This window comes from Meles meles, chromosome 10 (genome assembly GCF_922984935.1).
Source record: "Meles meles chromosome 10, mMelMel3.1 paternal haplotype, whole genome shotgun sequence".
Lineage (NCBI taxonomy): Eukaryota > Metazoa > Chordata > Mammalia > Carnivora > Mustelidae > Meles > Meles meles.
In genome coordinates this window covers 99133276-99145947 of record NC_060075.1, presented here as the reverse complement: position 1 = coordinate 99145947, position 12672 = coordinate 99133276, and the positions used below count along the sequence as shown (strand labels likewise).

Below are 12672 nucleotides of genomic sequence, written 5' to 3'. Positions count from 1 at the left end.
TCTATGCACCCCTGTCGGGTCATTTCGGGTGCCCCTGCAGTCGATGTTTGTTTGACAACTTTAGATCCCTTGTGAGTGTAAGTTACACCACTCCCTGGAGCGGGTGAGGAGCCCTGTGCGAGGGCAGGGTGACGGCATTCGGAGGATGGCTGTCCCAGCTGCCCACAGGGCAGCCCTGCGATGGCCAGGCCACCGTGGCTCTTCCTTGGGGAAAGGGGGACACCAATGAGCCCCAGCATGCCTCGTCTGGACCTGCACTGGGGGATCAGATGTGCAAAACACAGGACTGCCGCTCAGGTTCATAATTCCCAGCTGATTGCTGAGCTAAGACAACCGAGCAGCGACTCCCATCCAAGACTCTTTGCTGGCATCCTGTCCCTCACAAGATCCTTGGCTCTGCAGCTCTACGCACAAGGGGAGACTGGCAGCAAGCCAGACGTCTGACGCTGTTTGAATCCAGGATGAGGCATGGATCAACGTTGACTCACCAGCATCTGCTCTGTGCCAGACTCCTGACTAAGGTCTGAGCACACAGACATGAACACCCATCACACGTTTGATTTGTGTCTTAGGATCTCATCGTTCTGTAGACCACAAACCCACCTCCCCGTGCAGGAACCAGTGCATGATGAAGGCTCTACAGCTCTGAGAGCCGAGTTACTACTGGGAAGAGGAGAAAGCTCGGGTTTTGTGCTGACGGAAGCAGAGAGAGCAGAGGAATGGGAATCCACTCGTACTCCAGCATTTCCAAGTTGTTCTGGGCACTCTGCCCTCTGGAAAGCCCCTTGGATCTGTCACCATGGGAAGTGCCACAGAGCACACCCAGCCTGACCCTCCGTGGTCTCACGTCCGGTGCAAGAGATGACGGATGGGACACAAGACATTTATCTTGAAAATGAGAAGGATGAGGCATGTAATCAACCAGAGTGTCTAATGGCTCTTTTTGTTTGTTTCTCTTTTCCAGGGCTTATCACTGACTATAGGGTAAGTGGAAGACGTCTCTTGCTGAGTCCAGGTCTCAGGTAATGGAAAATGTGAGTGCAGTGCTAGGTGCTGTCATGGGCTGTCACTCCTGCTGTCCCCAACTGTGCTCAGGATCAAAGTCACACTAGAGGACACCCTCTCCCTGGGTCCTAACTAGCAAAGCGAGCCAGGCAGTGGACAGCTCTGCTCAGCCCACCAGCTCCAGGTCTTGGGTTAGGAGGAAATGATCTTGCCTGCCCCTCCAGCAAGAGGCAGGAACCTCTGTGCTCAGACTCCCCATGAGGATGGGCACATCCTGACAGCCAGTCTCCTTTCTCAGCCAGGAGATGTGTGCTGCACTGAGCTTCTCAAAGAGGAGCGAGGTCCCCTTCCTCCCTCCCAGACCCCAAGGCTAGCGGGGGAGACAGGGCACAGATAGTCACACACACCAGGACAACTGTTCTGCACACCACTGGGAGCTACCGTTCTGAGACGGATCTCCAACATATTGCTTCCTTTCTAGTGGTTCTTTCTGGCCCGAGGGAAAATGTTCCAAGTCCTCAGCTAGCCCTTGGTAGCCCAGCTTCTCCTTACGCCATTTCTAATGCCCTGTGATAACGAAGTCCCAGGCGTCATGTGCCGCCATCTCATGAATTGTATGTCATGTGCAGACAGTTTTCAGTGGGTCCACCTGCTGATCCTGAAGGACCTGTGTCCGGGCAGCAGCCGGCCCTCACTGACGTCCACTGGGCTCCGGAGGTCCTCCTAGATAAATGTGCGTCCTGTGCTACTGCGTCCCCCAGCAGGAGGCAGGGGAAGGCACACGGGCATTCTCAGCCGATGTTTCATTCTTAATGAATAAACAGATGAAATTTACAGAGGATCTGATTAGAAGGATGGGGGATTATTTTGGAGACTAGAGTCTTCTAAAAACTGATGCACTTAAGTTAGTCCTTAGAATAGCATCTCCATGAAGTAGGAGAGGTCATATGGGGCAAATGCAGGGCATTCCCACCAGGAAAGAACACACAGAGCCTGAGCATGGGAGCCTGTGTCTGGGCCCTGGCCATGCAAAGGGCCTGGGGCACCAGTCTTGCGCTATGAGTGTTGTTCCTTCCATTCCCTCATCACAGGCACAAGCGTCAGCTACCTCCCACCTGACCCTCTCCCTGTGCCACAACCCTACAGGGCCCCTGACCAGTCTTACTACTGTCTTAGCTGGAATGTAGGGACATCTTTCCTTTTCGACATGCTTATAAACACCTCTAGAGCTCTTTTATGGTTTCTTCCTTTAGAGCAAATTCCGGGCAAATGCCCTGGGGCCCAAGCGCTTCCTTGACGAGGGAGTGCTGGGCTCAGCAGATGAAGAGAGAGAATATCATAGAGCACCATCATTTTGTTCAAAGACATTGGAAGCCCCAGCCTGAGGGGGTCACAGCCTCCAGGCTGCGGAGGAGCCTGGGATTCTGGGCCGTCTACCAGGCTAGTCTGGGAAGTGTGGGATGAAAGGGGTGAGCAGCCCCTTGGCAGGACTGTGGACAGTCAAAGGATGGGGACATGAGGACAGTCTCAGCACTAAGAGGAGGGAGCTGGGAACCCTTGACAAGGGGTTTTACATCCTGTCTGCTCATGAACAGCAGGCCGAAGATGGAAAGGTAGTGCCGTTTGCCTTCAATGTACCTGGTCTTGGACAAAGTGAGCATCATTATACCCATTTCACAGATACGCATGCGCTAAGGGAAGGTTCAGTCTGTGCTCCCCTCCCCCTGCAGCCCCGCATTTCCCAGGTCCATCTGGAAGCTCCACCCTGCAAGGGAAGGTCCGGAGAACAGAGGGAGCCTGAGTTGCCTTCGGCATCTTCCTTGTAAATGCCAGAACATGACCATTTGGAGAGTTACAATGATGTGTCCCTGCTGTATGGTCCCAGATGGCCCCATCGCCCTCTCTCCCCTCTGGGTCCCTTCTTGCTGGCCCTAGTGCATTTACAACCATTGGAGAGCCCTACAGCTGGAGGAGTGCTGACCAGCTGCAAACTGAGGACAAACTAAGGAGACCTTGTTTGAGGACCAGCACATTGTGGTTGCACTTCGTAGTGACTGTCTTGCAGGTCATTCTGTCGCAGCTGGCAGGCAGGCAGAGAATCTCTGTTGCTCTGGGAAGGGTGCTGGGACATCACAGGGGGCACGCTGGGCAGGAGGTGTGGGTTTTGCCTTCCTACCTTCCTCCTTCCCGCAGATGGAGTGACCAGAGAGGGCCCCCTCTCATGCCCCTGCTGGGTGGTGAGCTCCATCCAGTGCTCACTCCACAAACATTTGCTCAGTGAATGCAGCGCCTCCCCATTAGCAGCATCTTCTGTCCTCATCCGTCTTGTTGCTTTGCAAAAACTCTAGCTGCAGACTCTGCTCACCCCATCGTCGGCTTTCCCATCCACAGTGGCGTGTGGCGGCCGGCCAGGGGACCTCCGGGGAGTGAGCTGCCTCAAGAGAAACAGGTGCCCCTCGGGCCCAAGGAAAGCTCTCGGCACTCTGCTCCCTGATTCAATGTTTTCTGTTCTCTTTCAGCACTGGCAGTTGCCTCTGGGCCGGAGATTTCGCTCTTTGAAGATGTGGTTTGTTTTTAGGATGTACGGAGTCAAGGGACTGCAGGCCTATATCCGCAAGGTGACGGTGCTTTCTTTATGTATCTGGGTCATATCAGGAAGCTTTGGGGAGTGCAGAAACAAGGGGAGATGTCTGAAGAAGCAAATATCTGATGGTTAGTTTGGGCTACTGAGGGTAGGATCTTTAGAAGACAGTCAGTGCATGATTACGGACCTTCTGGATGCTTCCATGAAGACGATGGCTGTCAGGTCCAGGGGACTGCAAAGGGAACACTCCCCATGGCCGTCCTGTAGCAACATCTGGCCCGCAGCCGGGCCAGGCAACAGTGGCAGGGTAGTGGCAAGAACTCAGGACATCTGGTTCCCAGGACAGCTAGCGCGGGAGTCTTGGAGCTGCGGGGGATGGATGGCCTCTAGCCCGGGGCGCTCTGTGCACCCCCGAGCAGCAGTGCATGCATGGCCTTGGACCTTCCTGGCCGGGGGAGGGTGTCCCAGCAACCTCTGTCTGAATAAATGAACCACACAGCTGTGATGAGCACTACAGAGTGAGAACCGCTGGTCGACTTGGAGCCCCATGACCCTGCCTTTTATTTCTTTAGCAACCGAGGAAACTGAGGCCAGAGTATGAGGTAGGGACCCCTCTCCCCGGGCCAAGGACCACCCATTTGGCCGGCTGCAGACGGCTACTGATTTCCAGCTGATTTCCTGCCATGCTGGCCTCCTTCCTCAGCCATGGTGCCGTCCTGATGGACAGAGGTCCTTGGGCTTCATGGGGGCAGGGAGCCTGTGGTGTCTGCAGGGAAAGTGTATGTGAGATCATGAGAACGTGTTCTCAAATATGATGAGGATTCCACTTCTGTGGGGAAGGAAGAGAAGCAGTTTCTCTCTCCAGATGATTCCAGCTTTAAGCTCAGGGGCCGCTGCGTGTGATTAGGCTGCTTCCTGTAAAAGCACATCATGCCTGCCTCTGCGTAGACTCCCACCCGGCCTTACAGAGGGAGGGGATGGTCAAAGTCTGTCCCTTGGCAGGGGTCCCAGTGTGGAGGTGGGGCGACACCTGCCAGCGCCAGTCTTTGGTGCCCTCTAGTGGCCGTAGATTTATGCTGTGCCTGGGAGCTGCACAAATGCAGGAGGCTTCAGACCCAAGGACACTGGTTCTTGCTTTTGCTCTAGAGTCCTTGAGCACTGTCATGAGAGCACCGAGCTGGGCCCCAGGGTGAGGGGGGTGGGGATGAGCAACAGGTGCACAGACCGTGGCAGGCTTGTTCTCAGTTTACAGACTATTTCAAACCCCTTTGGGGCTCCATGAACCCCTAGTTGTCAAATAAGGTGGTGAATTCAGTGAGAGGAAGGCATTTGTCGAATGTGGCAGGGACTGTCACTCTCATCCCTTGGTGACAACCAGCAGAGCCCTGCAGAAGCCGGAGCTTCGGTGTTGGATTGCTGCGTTAGAATCCGCCCTTTAGTTTCCTCATCTGCAGAGTGGGTACAACCATGGTGTCACCGGCACCATGGGCTGTGTGGGGACAGCGTGGTGGCGGGCACCCGGCCCTCAGCGCTGGGGCCGCTCTCTCTTAACTCACATGTTTAAATACCCGTCACGATGTTCCTTCTGAATTGTAACCATTTGTTTGGTGGGATTAAAAGTTCCCTGAACAGAAGAACATATTAGTTGGTGTTTCTCTTTCTTTCCCTTTTTTGGCAAAGATTTACTTATTTATTTGATTGAGAGAATGACTGAAGGGAGGGACAGAGGGAGAAGCAGGCTTCCTGCAGAGCAGGGAGCCGGACTCCGGACTCCATCCCAGGACGCTGGGATCGTGACCTGAGCCAAAGGCAGACGCTTACCCGACGGAGCCCCCAGGCACCCAGTTGGTGTTTCTCTGAAGACACTAGTCCTTCTGTCAGGGTAGCGAGCTTCTTCCCAGCCTGCGTGGGAAGAGCTGGCTGCTGGGTCACATCCACACTTGAGAAAAATGGCTAAGTGCGTGCACGTGAATCACAGGCATGCTGTCTAGGAAAGTTTCCGAGGTGACTGAGTCCGGAGCCAAGTACGGTCCAGAAACTGAGACAGATGCTCTTCCCTTTCCAGCACGTCCGGCTGGCTCATGAGTTTGAACGTTTGGTGCGCCAGGATCCCCGCTTTGAAATCTGTGCAGAAGTCACTCTGGGACTGGTCTGTTTTCGGCTAAAGGTATGTGTGTCTACTTCAGTCTTCATTCTCTTTGACGGTGACAGAGGAGAGATCATTCATCACCTCCGTCTCCAAACTGGCATGCTAGGTCCCCAGAAACCAAATGCGTTTTCCCATCTGGGGTTCATGCCTCCCGGCCCTGACTCAGCCCGAGTGCCTGCGGGACCCCGGGCACCCTCCTCCAGGAGCTGTCCACCCCTCCTCAATCAGACCGAGACTTCTCGCTTGTGTAGACCCTTGGCCCTCGAATGCTCTCCACTTTCTCCACGCACGCATCTCTGTCCCTGGAATGCTCTGAGCACTAACCTGTGTGCGGGCTTTGCCCCAGCCCAGCTCCGGGCCCCAACCCGGATCTGCCGATCCGGCATCTTAAGGAGCTCCTCCAGGTTGCCAGGTGCACACAGGGGTTTCAGAATTGCTGGTCTGTGGCACTTGGCAGTCCTGCTGCCTGATGAAGAGGGTGCTCACTGCGTCAGGGGAAGCTGGCCCAGAGGGCAGAGGGCACAAGCCATCTCTGCTGGGAATCACGACCATGTTTCTGAGAAGTCTCTGAAAGGCGCTGCACCCACGGGTGCCGTATTATTCTGTTTTGTACGAGGGAGACTGGCTGGGAGCCAGACCTGCCCAGTCTCTCAAGCTGGCTGTGCCTTCCATTCCACTGGCTTCCTTGTTCACGTGGGTGGAGGCCATCAGGAGGAGGAAGGGGAGCCCCGCTGCATGGTCAAGGTGCTGTCATCCGCTTACTATATCCTCCCCCTCGCTGGTCCTTGGAGCTTCAAGGTGGTAATGAGAACTAGTCGTGAGAAAACCTGGGCTCTACAGAGAGAGTGGGGAGCTGGTGTTCCCATGCAGGGCTCGGTGAGGGGGCTGTGAGCTCTGTGCAGAGTGCACAGTGGTGGGACCTGCCCATGTGCAGGGGACAGGGGACCCTTCTGTCATGGTAGGGCGTGGGGGATGCCTCAGAGCATTGGTGTCCCAGCAGCTGGGTCCCCAGAGTGGCCACAGGCTGCAGGTCAGCTGACATCAGTGTTTGGGGGCATACTTTGATGCCTTTGCCATGGAGAAGACGTTTTGTTTTGTTTTGACTGCCGGTGTTCTGGTCGGACTTCCGTTTTTTATTTTTCACAGTTTTATTGGGATGTAATCCACACACCACACACTTTGTCCATTTAAAAAACAGTTAGGAGGTGAGAGGCTCTGACCACCCCCACAAAGCCAAAAATCTGTGTATAATTTTGACTCCCGTCAGACTGAACCTCTAACAGCTTACTGTTGGCCAGCAGCCTTGCCCGTAGCACAGGGAGGGGTCCCCTATTTTATATGGTGTGTGGATTATACACTGCATCTTACCATACAGCAAGCCAGGGAAGAGAAAAATGTTAGGAAGAAAATCACAAGGAAGAGAAAATACATTGGCTGTGTCGCACTGGATTTACTGAAAAAAAATCCATGTGTAAGTGGACCTGCGCAGTTCTGACCGGTGTCTGCAAGGGTCAGCTGCACACGTGGTGAGTTTAGCAGAAGTATGGGGTCGGGTAGCCGCCCCAACGCCATCCTTGGGTGCCCCCAATCTGCTGTTGGGCTCTATGGCCCCAAACCCACCTGCATGTGGTCCCGACCCCTTTTCTCCTGGGCGGCACAGCGCGTTCCCCCATTCCAGAAGCCCAGGCGCTTCACCGCCAGCAGAAGTGTCCCTCTGTGCATCTGCGTGTTTCTTCCGTTCCACTGATCCGGTTTCTTCTCCAGGAAGCTTGTTGTTCAGGCACGTGGTTCATGTTTCCGTCCCCACGTCGACGGGCTTCTCCTTATCTCCCTATGCCGGGCTAACCCCGTGTGGATTTCAAGTCCTCTACCACATCCAAGGATTCAGATACATAGTATGATTCCCCTCCTCCTCCCCCTCCTCCCCTCCCAGACCTCCCTCTTCTCTCTTTCTTCCTATCCTCCCCCTCCATGTCTCCCTCTTTCCCCTCCCTCTCCTCTCCTTCTTCTCTTCCTCCTGCCCCTCCTGCCCCTCACCCTCCTTCTCTTCCATATTCTCCATGCTTGGCTTCTTACTGTATTTAAGAGAAGACATACCTTGCCTAATCCACTTGAAAATGGGAAGCACATTTTCCTAAATAATGTGTTTTTCATTTCTGTTAAATTTCTTCTGTTAATTTCTGTTTTAATTTCTTCAAACAACCTTTCAGATATTTGTCCTTATGCTGAGTCTTCCTGGTGGAATCCCGCTGCTTTGTCTCCTGTGTCCTTCCTTCTCTAGCCTCATCCTCGAATAGGACAGGCTTTGTATAGACCCGGCACATCAACGGCTTCAGAACTGCCATTGTCCCAGTGCCTCTCCAAGGGACGCCAGCAGGAGCCCCACTGAGGCCTGCAGCCAGCAGCTGGCAGGGTCTGCACAGGTCCAAAGGCCAGTGCCCAGTGTCCAGCAGGTGTTTGCGCGGGACTGAACTCTTCTCCTCCCACTGTCCTTCCTGCTTCTCAGTTCTCAAGACAGAGTGAGAAGGCAAATGAGAGAGCCCTATGAGGGTCACAGACCAGGGATGAGAGGCCAATCCCCTCCCCCTTTTTCCTTTGATGATGGGGCTTAGGGCCCTGGAGGAGCTGCCTGGAAAGAGAAGAAAGTTGACAGGAGCTGGGGAGGAGGACGCAGGAATGGAAGAGGGGATGTGGGGGCAGCGGCACCCAGCAGGGGAAGGGAAGCCCCCACCCACCCACCTGGTGGTGTCAGTGTCTGCTGCCTGGCCCAGGAAGGGGGTGCTGCTCCTTTCCAGACAGGGAGAGTCCACCAATGTCCCTTAGTCCTCTAGTTCCTGGGCAGTTCTCCCAGAGTCTATGCTGACTGTGCTCTGGTTCTGTTGCTGAGATTTCTTCTATATGTTTCGGGGGGACGTCCCCTCACTGGTGCCGTCGGAAGCCTCAGTTCTACTGGTTAAGCTCATCAACATGTAGATGTAGTTTAAGTTCATCGCATGCCTAGGAAACTCCATTTTTCTTGAAAAGGCTGGTCCGTGAAACAGTCCCCTTTGGATAGTAATTCAACCCTGAAGAACCTGTCTTGTAGGGGAGGCTAGAGCCTTTCACAGCCACGTAAGTCTCATTGAGCTGAATTTCTTACCCTGGTGAAGGAAAGGCAAGGGGTACAGCAGCCTCTCTCACGGATGCAGAGCAGTATTGCCAAATGCCGGCCTTCCTTGGTGACCCACTGAAGTCCAAGTCCTCAGGGACCTCAGCGTGGCCCCTCTGTCCATCTCTGCAGGGTTCCAACAAACTGAACGAGGACCTTCTGGAAAGGATCAACAGTGCCAAGAAAATCCACCTGGTCCCCTGTCACCTCAGAGACAAGTTCGTGCTGCGTTTCGCCATCTGCTCCCGCACTGTGGAGCTCACCCACGTGCAGTGGAGCTGGGAGCACATCAGCCAGCTGACCACCGACCTGCTAAGAGCCGAGAGGGACTAGAAGCCCGAGCTGCAGGGAAGCTGTTGCTGGTAAGCCATCCCCCAGCTCTGCCACTCCACGCTGCTGGCCCGGATTTCCTCTACCTCCTCTTCCAGAGGAAGGATCCGCACACTGCTGTGATCCTTGAGGAACTGAGATGTGTTTCTGCTCTGTATGTTTCCTTCCTTCCTTTCCTCCTTCCTTCCTTCCAAGATTTTATTTATTCATTTGAGAGAGAGAGAGAGAGAGAGATCACGAGCAGGGGGCAGAGGGCGATGGCGAATCAGACTCCTGGCTCAGCAGTGAGCCCGACTCAGGACGGGATCCCAGGACTCTCCCCACCATCATGACCTGAACCGAAAGGAGAAGCTCAACCAACTGAGCCACCCAGGCGCCCCACTTTGTTTGCTTTTATATGAGACAATCAGTCCTGTCTCTTTCCGATTTCCCATCAGATTTCTTCCATGTTGATAGACACTGCTTACTAGTATCACAAACATTTATATTAAACTGGACAATCGCAGATAAATGAACATTAAACATTACAAAGGGAATTTGACATGACTGATGATTTATGCTTCTCTGTCTCTCTCTTCCCTCGCTGCCCCATTACCCATTTACCATAACCCATCGGGGATGTGGAACCTAAGTGTATTATGTAATTTATTTTATTGATTGCATACATTTTTATCTTCTTTGCTCTAAATTTTCACTCTGAATATAGGAAGGAATGCTAAAACAATAAAGAGTAAAAGATCACATTTCATATATGGCTCCCAGCTGTGAGGTCCAAGACTCAACTTCTCTGTCAAAGTCTGTGCAGAAATACCAGATCCTTTCCCTGGTATGACAAGGAGCTCTCTTAAAGGGGCCCAGCCTGTCCGGAGCCACTCCAGACGTCTAGCTTGAGCATCTCTGAAAGGTGCTGGAGAGAGATCATGTTTCACATATTTCCTTTGCTCTGAGATAAGAATGTATACATCTGTGTGGGGGGCGGGGGGTTGCATAAGTGCTGTAAGATTTCTACAAAACAGGGGCGCCTGGGTGGCTCAGTGGGTTAAGCCTCTGCCTTCGGCTCAGGTCATGATGTCAGGGTCCTGGGACTGAGCCCTGCATTGGGCTCTCTGCTCAGCAGAGAGACTGCTTCCCTCTCTCTCTCTGCCTGCCTCTCTGCCTACTTGTGATCTTTCTCTCTGTCAAATAAATAAATAAATAAAATCTTTTTAAAAAAAGATTTATACAAAACAAAACCATCTCAGGCAAACACTCCTGGTTAATATTTCTATGGCCCTATGTTTCCACAAAGCTCACCACAATGTAGCATATCAGGATCTTTATTCCCCTGTGCCCCTAACAACCGAGTGTCTGTAGTTCTGAAAGGTGAGTGGAAACAAAGTCTCATTTCTGACAGAGGGCACCTGGGAGGCTCAGGTCATGATCTCGTTCTGGGATCAAACCCCGCTTTGGGCTCCCTGCTGGGGAGTCTGCTTCTTCCTCTCCCTCTGCCTCTCCCCCTGCTCGTGTTCTCTCACTCTCATGTACATAAATAAAATCTTTTTTTTTTAAAAAGGTCACAATGACTGTGAAGTCATACATGTTATCAATTCAAAAGATACAAATGGGGGGCGCCTTGGTGGCTCAGTTGGTTAAGTGTCTGACTCTGGATTTGGGGGCAGATCCTGATCTCAACATCATGCATAGTCTTTCTCTGTATTCTAATGAGAGGTATACAAAATACTGATTCTTTAATTTTTTTTTGAGTACAGCCCTATGTTCATATGTATGTTTTTAGGCTCTGTGCTGGACGTGGAGCCTGCTTATGATTCTCTCTCTCCCTTTCCCTGTGTCCCACCCCTACTGCTCCTGCCCCCTCTCTCTTAAAAAAACAAAAAACAAACAAACAAAAAACCCTGAAAATGGGATTAAATTTTTAAAAAATACAATAGTGAATCATAACACATGTACTTTGGGGGGCCAGGTTATTTTCAATGAAAACCTGAATACAAGGGCTTTACTCGTGCTTGCTTGAGATTATCCTATCAAATCCACATGGTCATAATTCCGAGAGAGAGAAGGAACGATCCCCATTTCATGGAGGGTAGAAACTGGCCCAGATGCTGGCTGGCATTGGTAACATGTGTCCAAGAGAAGCCGGGCCAGCCTCTCGATCTCGTGGCTCACAGTTCATATCTGTCTACAATGCACGGTTCCCTCTAGCTCACCGCGTTCTAATGAGAAGTACACAAAATACTGATTCTTTAATTTTTTTGAATGTAGCCATATGTTCACATACATGTTTTCCCCATAGAGATCAGAAGTTGAAAAGAAGTCGAAAAGAAGTCTATCTGAACACTGGAAACAGGAGGCAGTAAACATTATTCAGGCTCCGAGGACCCAAGCCTGCATGAGACCTCACCCTTCTTTCCGTGAAGTTCTCCAGAAGCTCGTGATTATATCTGTTCACTCTCTTACCAATGAAAAACATGACTCACTACAATCCTGGTGCATGTAGCTTTTATTCATTATTCATTATTCAACTGCGACTTTTGTTGATAAAGAAATCATAGGTTTTCATGCTCTTGAAGTCGTCAGTGGTGGGAGAGGCTTACTGAGATATTTTCTAGGATATTCTAGGATTGTGGGACTTGAGATTATACCCGTGGTCTTTAAATTGTTCTGTCATGTGGTTCCATGCTCAATAAACTATTTGCAGTGATGTGGTGACTGTGCCTTGCTAGAACAGCTCACAGACTCAGGACGCCGTTTCAATCATGTTTACCCCTTGATTATAAAGGAGAAGGCTCAGGAACAACCAACCAGAAGACCTGCACAGGGCAAGGGCGTGGGAAGGTGGATGGAGCTTCCACACCCTCTGAGAGCACTGCCACCTCTCCTAGCACCTGCATGTGTTCCCCCACTTGGAAGCTCTCCCAGCTCTGTCATTTGGGGGTTTTTATGGTGGATCCATGACACATGCATGGTTGATTAAATCACTGACCATGGGTGATGAGCTCAATCTCCCCCAGAAGTCTGGAGGCAGGGCTGGACATTACAACCCTCTAATCACGCCTGGGTCTCCTCAGTGTCCAGCCCTCATCTTGATTCTATCTAGGGGCCAACCAAGAGTCACCCCATTTTGAGCAAAAGCACCTCCTGTCACCCACACATTTCCAGGGGTTTCAGAGCTCCACATCAGTTATCAGAGACAAAACCCAAGAATGTGTTGTTCTCATTGCATCATGCTAAGAAAAATCTCCTGGAATCATGTCTCTTCTCCAAAATGTGACAAACAGCAAAACTCTCTGGGACCAAAGACGTTCACATAGGCTGGCTCTGTGCCCAGGTTGAAAGGAGCTTGTGGAAATGCCCAAGACAGAACAGAGAAGTGGGAGGTCACTGAGCATCCCTTGCTCATCATAAGGGGAGAAGACCCAGAGGGAAGGCAGGTTTAAAGTGTCCACCGACTTCGTCCCT

The 12672-nt window shown here is 52.1% G+C and overlaps 1 protein-coding gene across 4 annotated transcripts in view; it reads left to right on the top strand.

Moving 5' to 3' along the window:
- Nucleotides 1-12298, top strand: part of DDC (dopa decarboxylase) — an 86985-nt gene extending 74687 nt beyond the window's left edge. Inside the window, exons 10-14 of one of the 4 annotated variants that reach the window (XM_046020647.1) lie at nt 965-984; nt 3525-3623; nt 5655-5756; nt 9019-9248; nt 11507-12298. In XM_046020647.1, the coding sequence (XP_045876603.1) occupies nt 965-984; nt 3525-3623; nt 5655-5756; nt 9019-9219 (422 nt within the window). In that variant the 3' untranslated portion in view covers nt 9220-9248; nt 11507-12298. The remainder of the gene's footprint in view (nt 1-964; nt 985-3524; nt 3624-5654; nt 5757-9018; nt 9249-11506) is intronic. The other 3 variants (XM_046020646.1, XM_046020644.1, XM_046020643.1) reach the window with 3 other exon arrangements.
- Nucleotides 12299-12672: the final 374 nt, after the last annotated feature.